A 20,808-nucleotide genomic window follows, 5' to 3' on the forward strand; every position below is an offset into this window, starting at 1 on the left:
GGAACCAGTTCGCTGGGGCAGCGCTCTAAATACATTTTTATTAATTGAATGGTACGCCTAAAATAAATTTGCTTACAAATTTTGTTCGTAACTTCATTTGAATATTTTGTTTCCCTGACAGGTTTTCTCACATTTCAAATGGGCGCCAAAATAAATGAGGTGCTTTTGAGCACTGGTCCTATCGCGCCCAAGAGTATGCAATATTCTCTAAATGTCGATAGTTAAATAGACGTGATCCACTATACAAACGCATCGCCTAACCAAGTACGATATATTGTGTTGGGTGGTGTAAACAAATTATAAGCTTGATAAAGAGGTTATAAGATATTATGTATTAAAATAAAATATAAGCCGCAAACCACGAACGATTTGCATAGTCTAAACGGTCACTATTCGATATCGATAGGCGTTGGTGTAAACAAGCCATCTGGCTGCGCGCCAGTGTGACCGCCGGCCACCAGTTGTGTGAGACCGTGCGCCGTGGAGAAAGCGTGCGAGGCTGGACAAATAGTTTTTCCGTCACACAAATCAAACGCGCAGTAGAAATCAACAAGTGATCACCATGTCGAGCGAGGGAACAAAGACTTTCACGCGGGCCGAGGTCGCCAAGCACAACACGAACAAGGACACCTGGCTGCTCATCCACAACAACATCTACGACGTCACCGCCTTCCTCAACGAGGTGAGAATCGCACGGAACACGTCGCAGCTGAGTGCCACCGCCCCGCACCCGCACCCGTTCCCGCTCCCTCCACTAAATGGGGGTCATCGGGTGCTATTAGGCCTTATCTGGGTTCCACTTGTCCCGATGAGCTAATGGCGTCGATGGGCCCAGCCCCAGCACAAGCGCAAGCCCACGTAGCCACATGTAGCGACTCTAATTTGCATCGCGGGGCAATTAGGTCTGTACTTTGACCCCCGGACGGTAGTTTGACCTGCGTCCGGATTTCGCAGATTCGCTGCGACGTCGAAACTTCCAGCAGCCACTTTCGCCCAGCTGTCGAAAGAGCTCCACATGGCGAAACTATCCATTTGCATACATGTATGTATATCTGGGTACGCCTGTGTGTGTGATGGGCGACGAGGGTCAAGTGTTAAGCGAAATCCGCGTCTGCATTTGCATCTCATTTGATTTACGGACTCCGATTTGAATTCGGATTCTTATGCAAGTGCACCGTCAATCGACTTTCGCCGGCTCCCAAAAGTGGATCACCCTGACGCAGCAGTAGGGTCATCACCAAAACTATATATGTATACTACACAAGCATGCTATCTGCGGGATCGTGTATTCTTCTAAGATAAGCTCCGTGAAAATTCCGTTCTAACGATGACGTTGCACTTTAGGTACATGCTGAAAATAACAATAGTGAGGGTGACCAAGCGTCTCATTTATAATTCCATTCCAAAGTTTCAGTCCACCTATCGGCCGAAGCCATCCAGTCCATGTTTAAAACATGACCCTAATCTGATCCGCTTGGTCCTCTGCCATCTACAGGAATAACATTACCTACTGCTACCTTGCTATCTGAGTACAGCATCACCAGACAAATCGCAAATTAGACTTCCAGATTTCAGAGCGTTTTCTGGATCTAAAAAGATTTTAGGGGTTTTCAATATGATCAGTTTATTTGAAAGAATCTTATTCAATGATGCAATATGTTCCTGCATATGTATGTTCTGATTTGGCATATCGAAACCAACTCAGCAATAACAACATAATCATCAAAATTAGATAAAGCTAAGTTGGACTATGTAAAAATTTAAAGAATTGTGAAAATAATTATAAGATATGCATTATCTTCGATTCAATTGCACTCGGCAATCTTGAAAAGTTCGGTTAAAATTACTTAGCTTATCACTCAGCACAATTGAGGCGTCACACCTAGTTTGCTTTTAATAGTAATTAGTAACAATAATTACATCATACTTGCCCCGCGGCTTTTTCAGCATGACTCTAAGCTATAGTACAAAGTTTCAACATTATTATAATGGTACTATCAAAACGTAACTTCGCTCGAGTTCTGAAGATCAAAGTTTCTGTAACTTTATTGGCCTTATAAATGCCAAATTAAATCTGTAACTGGAATTATTTGAGATATTTTTCCTTTCAATGCAACGGAAGTATATAAGATTACCATATAGCTTCCGCATGAACGGATGTTGCGAAGCATTCCCGACTTTAAACCTTGATACCATTACCTTCGCTGTCTGGTCCATATTCAATTCAGGGTCAGACGTCCATTAGCATTTATCCAAGACCAGCCAACAGTTATTTATGTGAATATTTACCTGGCTCTCTTTTCCTTCACGACAGCATCCCGGTGGCGAAGAGGTGCTCATCGAGCAGGCCGGCAAGGATGCCACGGAGAACTTTGAGGACGTTGGCCATAGCAACGATGCCCGCGACATGATGAAGAAGTACAAAATCGGCGAGCTGGTGGAGAGCGAGAGGACAAGCGTGGCCCAGAAGTCGGAGCCGACCTGGAGCACGGACCAGCAAACCGAGGAGAGCTCAGTGAAGTCGTGGCTGCTGCCCCTCGTCCTGTGCTTGGTGGCCACGCTCTTCTACAAGTTCTTCTTTGGCGGTGCCAAGCAGTAGGAGGAGCCACAATGCCCAGCAGAGACTTTCCAGCCCGCTCCTGAGTCTCTTAGTTAATCTACATCCACGGAGAGCTCGAGAGTCACATGAGGAGCGGGAGAGTGGAGCGGGAAAGCTTTTTATAGTAAATTTGTGCTAAGTTTTAACGATAATTTTTGGCATTTGGCGTTTTTGTACAACCCTCTACACGTGTAATTCCTTCAGACGGCGGGTGTAGACTCTAAAGTAATTTATCCCATTGATATTCCAACATTTGAGGCACCGAACGAAAACGATAAGTTTTATTCGCATGTATGTACATTAAACATATTTCCAAAAGCAAGCAAACCCGTCCAAATTTTTGTGCTTCGGTCAGATGTCAGATATATTGTCGACCCACGCAGATATAGTCCAAATTCGGTGTGTAAAGCAGGGGGTAGTACCATGGCCAAGATCATTCAGATGGCGGTGATGCTGGGCAGCTCCAAGCTGGGCCACGGCGCCTTTGGATTCGATGAAAGGCAAGCGGACTCAACGCCAGTGCCGCAGATGAAGCGGGAGCTGCCCACGCGAAAGATGTGCCTGGAGGCCTTCAAGCGAACCCACTACGACATCCTCATCATTGGCGGCGGCGCCGTGGGCTCCGGCTGTGCTCTCGACGCTGCCACGCGGGGCTTGAAGACCGCCCTGGTGGAAGCGAATGACTTTGGCAGCGGCACTTCCTCCAAATCGAGCAAGCTGTTGCACGGCGGCCTCAGGGATCTGGAGCAGGCCATCTCGCGTCTGGACGTGGCTGCCTTTCGGCGGGTTCGCTGCTCCTTGCAGGAGCGCAGCCACATTGGCAAGCTGGCGCCGCATCTCAGCCAGCCGGTACCCATCCTGCTGCCCGTCCACCACTGGTGGCAGGCTCCGCTCTACTATATGAAGCTAAAGATTTACCACCTGATGGCGCCCAAGGCCACCAGGAGTTTTCAGTATCTGAGTGCCGACGACGCATTGGAAGTATTTCCGATGCTGCGACGCCAGGAGCTGTTTGGCGCCTTCGTCTTTTACGAGGGCCAGCACGACGATGCCAGGATGTGCCTCTCGGTTGCTCTTACTGCGGCTCGTTACGGAGCAGATATCTGCAACCACATGAAGGTCTCCAGACTCATCAAGAACAAGGATGGCAATGTGGCGGGCGCGGAGGCGGTGGACCAGCTCACGGGCAAGAAGTACAGCATACGGGCGAAGGTAGTGGTCAACGCCACTGGCCACATGAGCGACAGCCTCCGCCAGATGGAAGACTCGGAAGCCAAGCCGCTCTGCACGCGCAGCTGGTCCTCGATCATCGTCATGCCCCGCTTCTACTGCCCGGAGGAGGTGGGCGTCTTCGACCCGCACACGCCCACTGGCCGATCCATATTTTTCCTGCCCTGGCAGGGGCATACGCTAGTCGGGTCCAGCGATGAGCCTCTCAATCTGCCCGAGCAGGACACGCAGCCCACGGAGACGGATGTGCAGTCCCTACTGGATTGCGTTAAGCACTTTGTAACGCCCAACTTCGATGTGCGAAGATGCGATGTGCTGGCCGTTTGGGGTGGCTACAAACCTCTGCCCGTGCAGTCCGATACCCTGCACCACACTCGTTTCAAGAACCATGTAATCCAGCTAGGACCTCGAAACATGCTTTCCATCGTTGGTGGCACGTGGTCCTCATTTCGGGTTCTGGCTGAGAAGACCGTGAATGCCGCCATCCGGTATGGAGATCTTTCACCGCTGCGTAAGGAATCGGTGACCGCAGAGTCCTGCAAACTGGACGGAGCCAGTGGCTGGAGTCCGAAGATGTTCATCCGGCTGGTTCAGGACTTTGGAATGGAGCGTGACGTTGCTGAGCACCTATCGAACACGTACGGATCGAATGCCTTCAAAGTGGCCGTGAGTGCGGACAGCAGCGGAAAGGCATGGCCCATTGTGGGCAAGCGACTTCACTCGGAGTTCCCGTACATCGAGGCGGAGGTAAAGCAGGGCGTTCGCGACTTCGCTTGCACGCTAGAGGACATGGTGGCTCGGCGACTGCGAGTGGCCTTTCTAAATGTGCAAGTGGCCGAGGAGATACTGCCGCAAGTGGCCAACATCATGGCCAAGGAGCTGAACTGGTCGCGAGATCAAATTAAAAAGCAGATCCGGCAGACGCGCACCTTCCTTAACTCCCAGATGGGCCAGCTGACCAAGGAGAGCGCCTCGCAGATGAACATTCCCATCAAGATGAGCGTGCGCCAAGTGCGCAAGTTTGCCGGGCAGTTCAGGCAAATGGATGAGAACAATACGGGGTACGTGTCGATTGCGGACTGCTGCAGGGCCATGAAAACGATGGGCGTGAAGGAGGTGCCCGTCGACCTTATGCACGATGTCCTGCGGGACATTGATGTCCATGCCCAGGGCAAGGTGAACCTGTACGAGTTCCTCCTGCTCATGTCGGCTATTGTGCAGGGCAACACCGAGTACCTGCGCTACGCACGGCTGTATCTGGACCACAAAAAGCAGATGCAAGGCAGCAACTTTCCCACCGTAATGCAAATGGAGCGTGCCGGAGGCGGTCTTTGAAAGTATCATTCGTTGCAACCATTTCCTCTTCGGAATACTGCATCCGTTGACCATTGTCCACGGATTACACGTCGAAGCAATTCCCTTCGGGGATCGCTGCCTCAGCTTTAATTTATTTTACGCACTTTCTGTTCACACAAATTAAGGAAGAAACTTACAAACGGATGGGTAAAGGGTTGGACGGGCTATCCTATTCCTTGGGCTCTGCCTTGGGGTCGAAGGGTTTCATAAGGTTCTCGGAGAAGCTTTAATTTATTTTACGCACTTTCTGTTCACACAAACTAAGGAAGAAACTTACAAACGGATGGGTAAAGGGTTGGACGGGCTATCCTATTCCTTGGGCTCTGCCTTGGGGTCGAAGGGTTTCATAAGGTTCTCGGAGAAGGAACGGATGCTCTCTGGGCCGCGCACCTCTTTCTCGAGGAGCGGCAACTTGGTTACGTGGAAGTCTTCGTACAGGTCGGCAATCTGGTCCAGGTACTTTTCCTGAATCTTGAAGCGGGAGGCGCACATGCTGCACGAGTCGTGCGACTTCTGCAGAAACAGCAGCTGGTTTACAATGATGTTGTGGACGTCGATGCCGCACTTGGTTAGCTCTTGCACGAGTCGTTCCGTCTCGTACAGCGAGAAGAACTCTGCTATGCACACGCACACGAATGTAGTTTGATCCTGTCGAAGGAAGAATGCGGATTAGGCGTTGCAAGAGCCAATTACATGTTTCTACGTACTGGGTTTTTGAACTGCTCGTTAACTTGGGTGATTACGCGCAGCATGTCGTCCAGCTTCTGGGAGAGTGTGTCCGCGTTCACATCAGCCATGCCCAGCATGGAGACGAACTGTGACAGCAGGGGCGCCACCTTCATCTTGAGCCGCAGCAGCTTGCCCAGCCCCTTCTCCACCACCTGGGGAAATGCAATCAGACGCAGCGTGTGTCCCGTGGGCGCCGTGTCGAAGACGACTACCGAGAAGTTCATGCCCTTGACCAGCTTCATCACCTCCGCATAGCTCATCGCCTCGTCGATGCCGGGCAGGGCGTTGATCATCTCCTGCATGACGCCCTTGCTCACGCGCAGCGCCTCGTTTTCGCCATCGAAGTACTCCTCGGGCAGCTCGTTGAGACCGGCATTTGGGTCGATTTCCATGGCGAACAGGTTGTCGAAGCCATTAACCTGGGTTGCGAAAAAGGAATTCGCATGTGTTTTAGTTTAGCATATACAATGATAAATGACTTCATTTCCGGAATTTTCCACCAACCTTTGTGGGCACCTTGGTGAACTTCTGATCGAATGCATCCGATATGTTGTGCGCCGGATCTGTGGATATGATCAGCACGGATTCGCGCACTTTCGACAGCTGAACGGCCAGGCTAGAACTATAAAACGAAGATTAATTAGATCGACCGGGAAAGTTGGCTTGTTGTTGTTGTTTCACCTGCAAGTCGTCTTGCCCACGCCGCCTTTTCCGCCCACGAAGATCCACTTGAGGGAGTCCTGCTCGACGAGATTCTGCAGGCTGGGCTCCAGGGGCTCCAAATTGTCGGCCATAATGCCCACTAAAGCGAGACACGTAGGAATTTAGTTGAAATTAATAATTGCTTGTAAGCAATGAATATGAATTCTGGAGTGCAGAGTGACCGTTTTTGGTATGCATACGTATAAGTTGATAGGCACTGAAATCAGCTGATCACGAAGCACTGCCAGGGATGGAAGCTCATTTGGCGCCAAAGTAAAATTATTTGAAATTAAAATTTTCCTTGACAAAGTGAGAACAAAACTGCTAGCGTTGAGTAACTAACATAAGTTTTAACTAATTGTTATAACAATAGCAACATAACATTCAGATATCTATTGCTGCGTACATGCTCAAAGCTCCGCTGCTTTTATCGTGCCTATTACATTTAATAACAAAGCGCGCTCGCAGCCCAAGAAAAACACAATAAGTGCCGCGGATGCTTGACCCGTCCCCGCGTTCCCCGCGCCCGCTCTACCCGACACTGTTAATTGTGCAAATCGCGAGCTTATCAAAACCCAAGTGTCGGCGAGAAAATGCGAGCAGCAAGGGAGCACAAAACCGTGGGGCTATGGACTACTAAAAATATTTGTGAAAACACCTCCTCCGTTGGGCGTCCGCGTTAAATAGCTTCCATTTTCGGTATCTTTGTATCATTATGTGCTTCGCCCTAAAACCCCATCGATTTCCGTCCATTGCCGCCTAGTTTTGTCGTTTACTGAACTCGGCGTAATTAGATATATTTCCTCTTATCGCGGAATACGGAAGCTGCGCTGAAACATAATACTTATTCGAGGAGCTAGACCATTTTTAAGTGACTCTGTGGATGTGATTGTGAGTGGAGTGCCAACATTGGATACAACTTAATTAAAAAAACATTTGATCTGCACTTGAATCAGATATATTTTGACGATAATTCAAGCGGGAATTATGAAATTATGAAAGGTATGTACTCAGTCTTATACTGCTTACATGCATATATGTACATATAAACGCGTCATTAAACTGTTCCATTTTCTAATCGCGCAGCGAGTTTCGGTGGTCGAAGTCTAGAATTGAACTGACTTGCGTCGCACACTTCTTCTTTTGTGCCTACCATCGAACCACGCTCGGCGACAGCGTTGTGGCGCTGTCGCCGCGCTAAAACGGTACCTTCCAAAACTACCAAATGCCATCAGCCAATCGCAACTCAATTAGAGGCTGATGCAATTGCCAAATAATGATGAAATAACATTCCTGCGAAATGCCTCACACTCATACAACGAACTGCCCGCGTCGGCCAGATTCGTGGGAAATGCCTCACACTCATACACAGCACGAACTGCCCGCGCCGACACGGCCATCCTGACCATTACACGACCTCGTGCAATACTTCCAAAATATACTTTGCGATATACATAAAACATTTTTATTAACAAATTATAAAAATTTCAGTTTAACAAGGATAAGTTTTCTTACAAAACCGCTACTAAACATTGACAAACGTAATCTTCAAATTCATTCATTATTATTATTATTATTATTATTATTTTTTTTTTTTTTTTTTTTTTTTTTTTTTATTATCCTTAAACCTAAAAAAAAATTTTAAACATCATATCTTATGCTCTACACGCCATGATCAAAACAACTGTTTTGCATTTGTGCTTGCATTTCATTTCTAGCCCTTCAGGCTACAGGACCCCTGTCCTGTCTGTTTCAACAGTTTAACTTTTAATATTTTAACTACTGTCTGTTTCAACAGTTTCACTTTCAACATTTTGACTACTGTCTGTTTCAACAGTTTCACTTTCAACATTTTGACTACTGTCTGTTTCAACAGTTTCATTTTCAACATTTTGACTACTGTCTGTTTCAACAGTTTCATTTTCAACATTTTGACTACTGTCTGTTTCAACAGTTTCATTTCCAACATTTTCATATTCAACTGGTACATAACCATCTGGCATTTTCCGCACATCGTCATGGGCATATTTATATTTCCTATTGTTTGTCAATGACCTCAGCACATACCTATTCCCGTCTAATAATTCCGTTATTTCAAAAGGGCCTCTAAACTTTGGGTCAAGCTTTGTTTGATGCCTCTCCTCATTTTTTAATAATACGAAATCGCCAACTTTGCATTCCACAACTCTAGCTTTGTTTTTATCAAATTGTGTCTTGCTATATGTTGCTGAAGCCGAAATATTTTGACTTGCTTGAGCTCGTACTGCTGGCAAATCAATCTCATCAACCGTGTCGCAGAGTGGAAGTAACCCCAATGGTCGAGCAACTTTACCAATAAATAATTCTAAAGGACTTGCCTTTGTCACTCGGCTCACCGTACAGTTTAAGGCCAACTGAATTTCTCCCAATGCATCTTGCCAAGACCTGCTGCTAGTTTCGACTGCGGTTAATAAATTTTTCAAAGTAAACATAGTGCGTTCAACCTGCCCATTTGCTCTGCTTGCACCTGTTGCAATCAAATGCAAATTTATCTTTTGTTGTGCACAAAACTCACTGAATCTTGTGCTAGCAAAACACCTACCCTGATCTGCTATTATACGATTTGGTACTCCAAATAAAGATATTGCCGCCGTCACAGCATTTATGCAATTTTCAGCATCTATTTTAAGGGTGTGAGTTAACAAAACAAATTTAGTAAAGGCATCTACTTGAACGATGATATACTCTTTTTGATCAGACTTCCCACTCAACTTCCCACTTATGTCTATGTGAATAGTATGCCAAGGTGTGCTTACTTTTGGTATAGGATGAAGACTAGCTTGAATTTTGCCAGAAGAGGACTTTGACATTTTGCAGGTGATACAATTTTCAACAAATTTTCGAATATATTTGGACATATTATCGAACCAATAATAGTCATAGGCCTTGTCTAGCGTCTTTTCCCATCCTAAATGCATAATCGATTCATGAATTTGGTTTATCACGGACCATCTAAACACTCGAGGAACAATTGCTAAGGATCGAGTTCTACCATTACGCTGAATTTTTCTATAAAGTATTCCTGCTCTCAACTCATAAGTTTTTGCAACGTCTATGGAAAGAGAATTGTCTTTTAATTTCTTTACGATGCTAACTATTTCTGAATCTTGACGTTGTTCAGCCAAAAGCCAGTTGCTGGAAATTTCTGCCAAGCAAACTCGTTTTTCAGAAGCTTTACAATTTGTGGCCAGCAACTTAGTTGAAGGTAAATTTCTTGAAAAGAAATCAGCGTGAGCCATTCGTTTACCTTCTCTATACTGTAATTCAAACGTAAACGATTGTAAGTAAGCCCACCATCTTTGCGCCCTAGGAGACAGATCATGTTTAGTCCTTGATGCCTTAAGGGAATTACAGTCAGTGAAAACAACAAAATTTCTACCCAGTAAATAATGGCGAAAATGTTTTATGGACAAAACAACAGCAAGAGTCTCCAATTCGTAAGAATGGTACCGAGACTCTGCAGGTGAAGCAGCTTTACTGAAATATTCAATGACATGCGACTTGTTGTTGATTTTATGTAACAAGATGGCACCGTATCCACGAGAACTTGCATCAGTATGCAACTCGATTGGATACTGCGGGTCGAAAATTACCAAGACTGGCTTCTGTGTAAGTATAGAGACAACCTTCTTTCTTATTTGCTCATGTTCTGGTTCCCAAACAAACTCGTTCTTCCCTGAGGTCAACAGATATAAGGGCTTCATAAAACAAGAAAATCCTTGAATAAATTGCCTAAAATAAGACGCCAGCCCTATAAATTGTCTTAAAGCTGGGATCGACTGAGGAGGTGGTAATGCAGTTAACGCAGCAATTTTAAGCGGATTTGGACGAATTTCACCTGCACTCACTTCATATCCCAAATATTGTACTGTTGACTTAAGAAAAGAACATTTTTTTTATATTAAAGGAAAATCCGGCACACGTAAGACAGTCAAGAGTAATCTTTAATCTCTCTAAAGCCTCAGTTTTCGTTGAAGCAGCCACCATTACGTCGTCCATATAAACGACCACAAATGTATTAGCAAGATCTCCCAGGGCTTGTATAACGGTACGCTGAAAAACTGAAGGCGCATTTTTAAGCCCAAACGGCATTGCTAAGAATTCATATTGTCCGTCTGGAGTGACGAACGCTGTACACTCTACTGAGTCTTCATGCATGGGTATTTGATAATATCCACTTGCCATATCTAAGCATGTGAAATATTTTGCTCCATGAAGCCTGGCTATCTGGTCTGATATAAGGGGCAAAGGGTATCTATCTGCAACGGTATTACCATTTAATTCCCGGTAATCTACACACAAGCGATGGGAGCCGTCTTTTTTGTTTACCAGCATTATGGGACTTGCGAAGGGTGAGCAACTCGGCTTTATTACTTTGCATTCCAATAGCTCCCTAATCTTATTTCGAACCAATTCCCTTTCACTTGGACTGAGCCTGTATGGTCTCCTTTGGACAATTTTTCTTGGGTCATTTAGTTTAATTTTCATTTTACCCGAACTAACTCTAGACAAAGGAATCCCATTGATAAAATATTTTGAATAATTTTCCAACAAACTTTTTAATTCATCACAGTCTTCACCAACAAGACCTGTGTCTAAGTCATAAAATTTATCTTCGTTAACACAATTATTAACAGTTTTTGTTTTAACAATTTCAAATTTCCCTGGTGAAATTATGACATTAAATCCAGGCGACAATATTTCTCGACCAATAATTATGTCATTTTTCATATAATTATTGTCTAAAACATGAAACAAAATCTCAATCTGATAATTATTAATATTTACGTTGGTAAGTATTTGCAATGTGCTGCAAACGCTGCCATTGCCAATACCTTCCAACCTCACAACATTATTTAATCTTTTACCAGCTAGCTTAGCACTTATCTGTTGTTTGATTAATGAACACTCCGCGCCAGAGTCAAACGTTGTAGCAAATGTCATTCCTTGATGAACCATCTCTCCTTTAGGCTCAACAACTTCGCACAGTTGCACTCTCTTTACAGTATGTGTATCCTTGCTGTTGTCCGTTTTTTGTTTACTGCATTGTGTAGAAATATGGCCACGCTCTCCACACTTGAAGCAGGTTACATCAGATTTTTGACGGTGACCAAATGCGCTGCTGCCATTACGGTCCATAGCACGAGACGAAAAATTTTGCAGCTGTCTAACTCTGCATTCGTTGATCTTGTGGCCTAACTTTCCACAGAAGTGACACTTAATTGTTGAAAGTTTTTGCCTCTTGATGTCAAGCAAAGACATTTCTTCCCGCGACGTCATCTTCCTTTTGTTGAATGTGAATGCTTTTAACTCGGTTTGCAAATCACTTCTGGTGCGCACATTTGAGGTGAAGGTCATGCGCTGCAATCTGCTATCAACTTGAGCCAGCCTAGCAAGCGTTACGGAAGCTGCGATCTCCTCTACATCCATTTCACGCCATTTCACCATAAGCGACGTCATCATACGACCAGCATAATTCGAAAGGCATTCACCGTCGCTCGGACTGTTAGTTAGCATTGTCAGAAACATAGCCGCTGGTGTTTCAACATTAGTGAACTGTTGAATGAATAGTTGCTTGAACTCGGGCCAATTCATTTCTGGATAACAAGTCCGCGCAAGCCATTGTGAGGCACTACCTTCCATCGCTGCACTTAACACCGTCACAAGGGCACTACCTTTTATATCATTTTCTGCCAAAATAATGTTCGCAGTAGAGCACCATGCCGACGCATCGGCGCCAACAAGGTCTGCATTGAATTTTGGCAGCACAACCGCGATTTTGTTTGTTTTTTCGGAAATCGTTGCTTGAAATGTTTTAACGAGTTCTGTTAAGTTTTTATTTTGCAACTCTATTAGAGCTTTCCACGGCTCAGCTTCGTTGTTAGGTGCCGAGCCCGATCCCACTTCTGATATAAACGCGTCATTAAACTGTTCCATTTTCTAATCGCGCAGCGAGTTTCGGTGGTCGAAGTCTAGAATTGAACTGACTTGCGTCGCACACTTCTTCTTTTGTGCCTACCATCGAACCACGCTCGGCGACAGCGTTGTGGCGCTGTCGCCGCGCTAAAACGGTACCTTCCAAAACTACCAAATGCCATCAGCCAATCGCAACTCAATTAGAGGCTGATGCAATTGCCAAATAATGATGAAATAACATTCCTGCGAAATGCCTCACACTCATACAACGAACTGCCCGCGTCGGCCAGATTCGTGGGAAATGCCTCACACTCATACACAGCACGAACTGCCCGCGCCGACATACATATATACTAATAATGGATAAATACAGTTTTAATATAGTTTTAAATAAATCAATTTAAATATAAATTTAATTAATTTCATTTAAATAAATATTAGATTGAAGGGATTTATATAGTACAAAGGCTTGCTCAGTCATTATAATAGTGATTATATTGGTCATTGGTTTGTGCGTGCTTACCATACATCAAAAGAGTATTCAAGATTCGATGCAATGTACATATGTAGTATTGGATAGGAAGCTTTTTTGATATTTTTGATTTTTTTATATGTAATTACCTAAAGTGTTTTGGATGAAATATGCTTAAATCTGATCAGGCATTAAACAGTTAATGTTAGTAGGTCAAACTGTAACCGCCGCTAGGTGGAGCTAAAAAACGTTCCCTTTGCTGCATACTTCCATCTCCCTCGCACTCTATTTAGCTAAGGAATGGATATCTGATAGTTGGGACAGTTGACTATATCTTTCTCTGTTACTTTAAATTATAAATTCGATTATTTTTAATTCAGCTAATTTCTTTTTATTCTAACTGTGAACTGTTAAACTTTAATACTTGTTTTCTGTTTTGCGCTGTGCCCACTTATGTGGCCCCTAAATACGTAAGAAAGTTTATCATAATCGATATTGAATGCGAAATATGTTATCAAAGTTGATGAGAAAGTTTTCCTATCGCCTGTTTAAGCAGCTAAATTAAAAACAGATCAATTAACGGTAAAATGACACACGCTTAACAATTTCTAGATATTAACTTATCGGCAAGCTTAAAATATATTGTACAACCAAAAATACATTTTATTTTTATACAGAACGGCTTATTGAAAACCCATTTACGGCCGTTAAAAGTTGAACTGAAAAAAATGAAGAACAAATAGCTTGGTGAAAAAACAAGAGTGTTTTTGCCTCATATGTATGTAAATCCGTTTTTTTGCGACTGAAACGATTCAATCATTTTGGCAGTGCGTTTTAAAATAAAGCGATAAAGTTGGCTGGATGATTTATTTATTTGCCCAGCCCTGGGTTTTCGAGATCCGCTTTTTGCAAGCCTGTGCGTGCGTGCGTTTGTTGGCCCATTTAATATGAGCGCATTAAATTTTATTATATTGTTTGGGCCATTCTCGGCTTTGGTCCAAAGCACACACTCACACTCTCACACACACAGCCACAGGCGTAAGGACAGCAAACAAGCGGAAAGTTCAAAGTCAAACAATAACACTTTCCATAAACAAAAACCCAGCTCACACACACGCACTCACACACATGGACGGCCAATTTGCTTGAAATCAGCGATGGCAACGTTTCAGTTACCGTTACCTGAGCTTCTCCACCCCCTGGCACCTTTCCCGCAACTTGCCATACTAAACTTTCAACGGGAAACTTTGACCTGTGCTGGTGAAAGGGGAGGGGAAAGACATTTCGCTTCGTTTATGTGTCAAAGTTTAGGAACTCCACATTTTTATATGTACTATGTATGTGGTTTATGCGTTAGTTGGTTTTGAATCTGGAAAGTGATCCTTCGTCCAAGCCATGACTTACTGTTTACCTCAGTTGAATATTTAAATTTTTAATATTTTATCTAAATATGTAATATTAAGTTTGTTTTTTGATAATTTTTGCTACGGATATGTTAGAAATGCATTCATAGGTGTTGCTAAATCAAATATTAAATCGAAAGACGTAGTTTTTCAATGTACAATTTTTTTTTTAAATGTATGAATATTTCTATATACGCAACATTAGCTATTGACATAAAAAAGCTAAATTCATTTAATGGTACTATGTTTAAAGAGGATAATTTTTGATGCAAATTAAATTTCATAGTTCAACAGATATAAATAAAATACATAATACATAAAATACATTATTTTTACAACATGTAGCCACAAAAACACTCTTCGCATAAACGTAGAATGTATGTTTTTAAAAAACAAACATTGAGAAAGGCACTCTCGCGCCGCGTTTAATAAATCTTTCTGTCTGCATTTTGTTTGGGGCTTTTTCGCCGCATTTCACCTGGCCGAGCTTAGCTTTATATTCATTGTCCTTCGAGTCCCTCGAGTCCCTGGAGTCCTCCGAGTCCTTGGAGGGCGCACTTTATCAAAGCTTAGCACCTGACAATTTGCCGCGCGACATGCGGCTATTTGCCCCCTGTTCTGGCAAAAAGGTAATGAAAAAGTACTCCGCACTTCTCGCAACTTGCGGCGCCGCCGGTGTTTTCCACGCAGCTCGCTGCCTTTGAGCAACTAATTAAATTAAATCCGATTAGTTTGGCGTGGCAAGTGGAAAGTTTTGGAGTCCTTATGGCATTCCTTGCTGCCGTCGTCCGCCGTTTGCTGCACTCTCAATATGCCGCAGCTCCAAAATGCGGATGCGAAGGAAGGACTTACTGGAGCCTTAAAATTCTCTACGGCACCTAACAATAGGAGCGTTTTGGAAACAAAGTTTAAATTAATAGGCCTTCGCCACAAAGCCTTCGATATCACATGCACTTTTCGGCATGTCTGAAACTTAAAAAGAACGAGAGAGAGCGCTATGGTGAATGTCCTCGACTATCAGATACCTATTAACGTTATTTATTGACTATTAAGACTCATTTTATAGAAATGCTAATGCTTTTAATTTTGCATACTTCAGCGCTATATTTATTGAATTTATATCTATAACTATCTGATTAACGGGTATCTAACAGTCGATACAGAAACAGAATTTTATTTGTGGTCTAAAATACCCCCTTAAATGAAATCTTCTTTCTACAATTCTATGTCAATGCTATAAACTAAAAGTACACAGTTCTCCGTTGTTATTGAACTATTTTAAACAAAACATTAGTTTTTTTGGCTTAGAATAGTTTGAATGAGGTTTGTCAAAAAGCTGTGTATAATGTTATCAAAAATCTACAAAAAGGTACAAAATTGTAGGGCACACAGTGCTTTAAGGCCGATACAACTTGCTCTCTTGCGCTGCGGCGCAGTGTGATTAACCATTTGGGGTTTTCCAAGGGTCAACGTGTTTGCTTAGACTCAAACCTAATGGACAACCTGTGATGAAAGCTTTCATTAAACAACAGCATAGTGGGCACTCCCGGTTCAAGTGGCCCTTGGGGGGATTTGCCGTGGGAGCAGGCGCTTATTAACGCCACGCCGAGCTGCCACTCATCCGAAGTGGGTTGTGGGTGATGGGTGGTGGGCGGTCGTCGGGTGGCATGCAACAGGCTGTCCTGCCAACGGAGTTTTCCGAGCTCCGCTGACAGCGCGTCACTCAGTTTTCCCTCGCTGAAATCCCGCTGACTCACAGCTCGCATTTCTGCATAAATTTCCAACGTAAGCGACACTCCGTTGCGGAATTTCGATTAGCGGCCGTCGCTGTTGGCCGTGACTTTGAATTGGGCCCTAGCCGTCGAGCAGTGCACTTCGAGGACCTCGGCGCTCCAGTTGCAGCAGACTGACAAGGATTTGGCGGTGAGTAGGCCACGTCTTGATAAATTGAGCAAGGGTCGACAGGCGCTGAATATGATTGATCCCCTGCTGGGGATAATTAGCGCACTCGTAGATAAGTTCAAAAATCACACAAAATTTAATTGAGCAATACGTTTTCCGGTGGTCCAAATGATATATCACCGTTAGATAACTGTTTCTAGGACTTTAGTACCTTGGGGCGCCACAAGGATGCGCGCACACACACACACGATTGCAGGCGTCGCAAGTCAGTGCATTTATCTGCCTCTAAGGGCGATTTCAATTGCACCTGTTAACCGTTGGCTAAATTTATGACTTCCTCACTTGTTGTTGCTTTATCTTTTGTCTTTAGTTTTTACTCAGTTGGGAGTGCGATACAAGAAAGAGAGGGCGAGTAAAAGAGAGGGCTTGGAGCATTAAGGGAAATAAACACACACAAGTGCAAACGCAAGTACACCACACAGTAGTAGGAGCCAACAACATGGAATCTTAATTCGCACACAAAGCGCATTATCCAAGCAGAGGTGAACCCGCAACCCTCCTCATAACCGCCTTGCTCACTCACCTTGGCGGATGGTGGGTGTGAGCGGAGAGTCCTAAGGAGGAGAGGGATGCCAGCTGTCAGCCGGCAAATGGCTTTCACTTTCCTTCCACAGCCATCCAAGTGTGGTAGCTTCGGCGCTCGCTTTCTATCTCTTCGCCTCGCTCTCTCTTTTGCGTTAAGAGAGATTGTTTAGCAAATTTATCTTTAGTAAATAAGTTTTTTAGAATTATTTTTTTTATATTTTCACTTTTAATCTTAGGACGGTGAAATGCACGCGTCTTTAAATATTGATTATACGCAGTTTTGACCGCGATAAAATAACGTTTAAAAATAAAATATTTAGAATGTAGAACTGTCATTGCTTTGAAATTTTTCGAAATTATGTTGAAGACTTTTGTTTAACATTTTGTAGCCCCCTGGTAAAAGTCTCTAATAATCACAATAATTGTCCAAGCTTCTATTACATTGTTAGTAATAGTGACATTTTTGACTAAGCTTCTTCAAGGTACAACTAGTCGTATACGTAATTTTGCAAAATGTTCAATGTTCTTCCTTAAGAAAGTATGGCTTTCAATTATGCCCGTTTATAGGTAATATTAATAGTTTTATTAAAAATGTTAAATAACTGTACAAAACAATATAGAAAAGTAAACATTTTGTATATGTTAACTCGAGTATTAAACGTTACCGGCTTTATTAGTTAGCCTTTCTTTGAAGTACTTAACCAGAACATTTGCCTTCAACTGTAAGTGAAAGCAATAAGCTTTTGAATAATCCACTTATCTGTTGCAAAAACTTCGGATGCCTTGGAAATTAAGCTACAGCCTCATCTTGAAGCGCTCTCTTTCTACCAGCAAACTCACCACTGCCAAAGAGAAGGACCTTTGGACAAAGAGCGAGAGAGAGGCTGTCTGAGTCTGTGAAAATTGTAATTGAAATTCCAGCGTCGCCGATTCGGCGCCTGCAGTGCGTAGGCGGTTGTCGTTGACTGACGTCGTGGCCAACAGCACGTGCTAACCGAGGCGGCGCGTGCAGCAAAAAGGAGTAGCAGCAGCTGTAGTGGCCCACAACAACAGCACAACAACAACGGCAACAACAGCATCAGCAGCCGAGCAGCCAGTTGAAAAGCTACACACGGAATATACAACACACAGCTCTAGTATCACAACAAAAAACGCTTTGGGCTAGGCAGAGAGAAGGGAGGGGGTGAGCGGGGAGAGAGTCTAACTTGAGTGAAATTCAAGCAGTTGAAGAAGAGGAAGCAGCAGGACAATACACCAGGCTAACTGTAAAAGTGTGTGAAAGCACAGTGTGTGAGCAAGAGGGACGGGGAAAGGGACACAGGAAGAGGTAGAGAGTGAGTGAGTGAGAATGACAATGCGACAATAAATTAGCTGTAAACTGCACCTTGTTATTTGCACCTGAATCGAAAGTGGATTATATATTTTGCTATAATATTGATAACAACAATACACAAAAGGAGGCCAGAACAACCAGCCAGCCAGTAATCAAAGTTAATTTACCAACACAAGAAACGTAAACGTGAGTTCTATTTACGCAAATAAGAAGAAGAGGAAAAGCGGGCGAATAAGTAGGCAACAGAAGAATTAGGAACAGCAGCCGGAGGAGCAGGCAGCGCACAAACAGGATACTTAAAATATCAAGGCAAACACACACACACACACACAGAGAGACATACACCAACAGGAGTACACACGCACACTCACTTGCCCGAAGGAGGTTCATATTTTTGGCGAAAAAACACAAAACCACCGCACGAAATAAATAAAATATAAACCCAACCACGCTGAGGTGTATGGCCCAAAGGCAAGGCAAACAAACAGAGCCGAAATCGAGGAGAAGAAGCAGCGAAACATAAAGATGCCAAAATGCTGGACGGAGATTGATGCTGGCTGCCGACGAACAGCACCCACTACAACAAACACAAGCACAGCAGCAGCAGCAACAACTGCAATAACAATAATAAGGCCGAGACAAACGACAAGCGAGAACAACAGCAACACGAGCAACAACAGCAGCGACAACCGCCAAATGTGAGCAGACAAGCGACAGCAATTGAGATATGTAAGTAACGCATACAGAGACACGTCCATGTAGACAGTGGTGCCTCCCTAATTGCCACCTTCAAAGCGTTTATTTAATTAATAGATAAGGATAACGTTGATTTCCTGTTTTAATGTAACGAGAAGAATGGTAATTCTACATTAACTTAAAAGTCCTACAGCCTCTCAAGTTACAAATGAGTGAATTCTTTTACTGTATCAAAAAATTTCCAAAAAGCATGAAGTTAGAAAATACTCTGAAATTTTAACCAAAATTGGTTTTTGATTTAACAAATACTTTTGCAGCTGTTTTTGAACTTTGAGTAGGGTTTTAAAATGCGAACATAGTAATATAGTTGCATCAGTCCTTTTGTTTTTTAATTGCACAGTCATAAACTTTAGTTAAAAAGCCTAACATTTTAAAGGGCTTTATTTTATTCTTGTTTACTTTATGTTAGTAGTTGGGTATTGAGGTATTTCATTATTTTTTTATATTTTTTTTCCATTTTGTGAAAATGGTGTAGGCGCTACGAATAAATGTTGCGATTGTGAAGACAGATCATCATACAAATACACTTTTAAGGAAGTGTTTGGATTTTATATTTCATATAAGCTGAGATTTTTCTGCGTTGTGTTGGATTTTCGAGAAAATGACTAATCTGAAAATGAGTTCTACTCTACTCGTAGAGCTTGTTTACTGATGCCCCCCTGTACACTAACTGAAAATCAAGTTCGGGCGAAGAGCTTTATGCACATTTTTACAGCATTTAAGTGTGAAATGATGTGTTAGCGCATTATTTGACTTAGGCACGAAAAATGCTAAGCTTCCAGGAGGAGCGAGAGACACAGAGCGCAAGAGACAGCGGAAGACAAAGAGAAAACGGGACGAAGAGTGAGATGAGAGAATAAATTGGTTGAATCTTAGGCAGGCGAGTTGAAGTGGAAAACAAACAGGGCAACAAGGCAGATACACACACACACACTGGCACACTGGCACACGGCACACCTATGTGTGTCGCTGCCGCACGCATACACACACAAGCACACACAGCCTACAGGGAATCACACTTAAGCGCCACGTCGCTCGCTACCCAAGTTGTATGAACTTGTGCTATCCCAAGAACCTCTGCCAGTCGCGCAGCATTTGAACTCAATTTGGAAGGACCAAATACCAACACACTCGCACACGCACTCGCACTCACACTTACACTCACACTGGATAAAAATCGATGGGACGAAAAGAACGGCGAAAGGCGGACAGAGGCAAATACAACAATTTCCCTATTCGGGCTTTGGCTGGCCGTTGCTCATCATTAGGTTTTCCTCTATATGCCACAAATCTGAATGCTGCCACACTGGGGCACTCGGGCTTGGTGTCCTGAAAACTAAGCAAGGCTTTTTTGGCCAAAACCTCGAATCAACATTATTCGCATAAATTCCGATTCGCGCTAATGAGAAATCAATTAGCAGCGTCTGGACCCCGAAGGAAAAATGAAACGAGGCAGCCAATTTTGGAGTTCAGCGGACGGGCCAAATTGCATTTAAATTAGCTATACGACATTTTATTAATCCCAACAGTTTTTTTCCAAAACAATGAACTATAGATAATGAAATTGGGTAAATCAAAAAAGTTATGTGCATAAATTAGTTGTACTTCTGAAATTAAACTAATTTGTTAGCTGCTTTGCATCGAAAAGATATTTAAACTCATTTTAAAGTTCAGATAATACGTTCAAATTGGGAAAAGATATTACAACTGATGGTGCAAGTTTGTTGTAGTGGCTAGTATTATTTGGCAAACTCGTCTATGTTGCAAGAACAGCGGCTTAATTATT

General features: G+C 43.4%; 4 protein-coding genes across 7 annotated transcripts in view; 3 read left to right on the forward strand and 1 right to left on the reverse strand.

Annotated features, from left to right (window-relative positions):
• Positions 1-467: 467 nt before the first annotated feature.
• Positions 468-2,921, forward strand: LOC6608015 (cytochrome b5). The gene is made up of 2 exons (XM_002032727.2): positions 468-682; positions 2,315-2,921. Exons 1-2 carry the CDS (start codon positions 563-565, stop codon positions 2,597-2,599), a joined length of 405 nt encoding a protein of 134 aa, XP_002032763.1. The 5' UTR covers positions 468-562; the 3' UTR covers positions 2,600-2,921.
• Positions 2,911-5,329, forward strand: LOC6608016 (glycerol-3-phosphate dehydrogenase, mitochondrial). Its single transcript, XM_002032728.2, has one exon. It carries the CDS (start codon positions 3,023-3,025, stop codon positions 5,162-5,164), a length of 2,142 nt encoding a protein of 713 aa, XP_002032764.2. The 5' UTR covers positions 2,911-3,022; the 3' UTR covers positions 5,165-5,329.
• LOC6608017 (ATPase ASNA1 homolog) lies at positions 5,276-7,143 on the reverse strand. 3 transcript variants are annotated; one of them, XM_032716975.1, is made up of 5 exons: positions 6,596-7,143; positions 6,419-6,536; positions 5,893-6,333; positions 5,501-5,833; positions 5,276-5,360 (listed from the first exon to the last, which is right to left on the reverse strand). In XM_032716975.1, the coding sequence occupies exons 1-5, from the start codon at positions 6,706-6,708 to the stop codon at positions 5,355-5,357; spliced, it is 1,011 nt and encodes a 336-aa protein (XP_032572866.1). In that variant the 5' UTR covers positions 6,709-7,143; the 3' UTR covers positions 5,276-5,354. The 3 variants fall into 3 exon arrangements, with proteins under 3 accessions (XP_032572866.1, XP_032572865.1, XP_032572864.1); XM_032716974.1 differs by having other exon boundaries at positions 5,276-5,409; positions 5,463-5,833; XM_032716973.1 differs by lacking the exon at positions 5,276-5,360 and having other exon boundaries at positions 5,393-5,833.
• A 392-nt stretch (positions 7,144-7,535) lies between these two features.
• LOC6608018 overlaps positions 7,536-20,808 on the forward strand; it is a 30,262-nt gene continuing 16,989 nt past the window's right edge. The window contains exon 1 of one of the 2 annotated variants that reach the window (XM_032716947.1): positions 7,536-7,618. The gene's annotated coding sequence lies outside the window, so the exon portion shown is untranslated. Of the gene's footprint in view, positions 7,619-17,922; positions 18,996-20,808 lie in introns of those variants that run through there. The other variant, XM_032716948.1, reaches the window with a different exon arrangement.

Source organism: Drosophila sechellia, chromosome 2R (genome assembly GCF_004382195.2).
Source record: "Drosophila sechellia strain sech25 chromosome 2R, ASM438219v1, whole genome shotgun sequence".
Lineage (NCBI taxonomy): Eukaryota > Metazoa > Arthropoda > Insecta > Diptera > Drosophilidae > Drosophila > Drosophila sechellia.

What these genes read in the sequence shown, in the direction of transcription:
- LOC6608015 (XM_002032727.2), top strand. Translation starts at nt 563, where the DNA reads ATGTCGAGCGAGGGAACAAAGACTTTCACGCGGGCCGAGGTCGCCAAG. An exon ending in TCACCGCCTTCCTCAACGAG is followed by an intron (nt 683 to 2,314) that starts GTGAGAATCGCA and finishes CCTTCACGACAG; the next exon opens with CATCCCGGTGGCGAAGAGGT.
- LOC6608016 (XM_002032728.2), top strand. Translation starts at nt 3,023, where the DNA reads ATGGCCAAGATCATTCAGATGGCGGTGATGCTGGGCAGCTCCAAGCTG.
- LOC6608017 (XM_032716975.1), bottom strand. Translation starts at nt 6,708, where the DNA reads ATGGCCGACAATTTGGAGCCCCTGGAGCCCAGCCTGCAGAATCTCGTC. An exon ending in GTGGGCAAGACGACTTGCAG is followed by an intron (nt 6,537 to 6,595) that starts GTGAAACAACAA and finishes TTCGTTTTATAG; the next exon opens with TTCTAGCCTGGCCGTTCAGC. An exon ending in TCACCAAGGTGCCCACAAAG is followed by an intron (nt 6,334 to 6,418) that starts GTTGGTGGAAAA and finishes TTCGCAACCCAG; the next exon opens with GTTAATGGCTTCGACAACCT.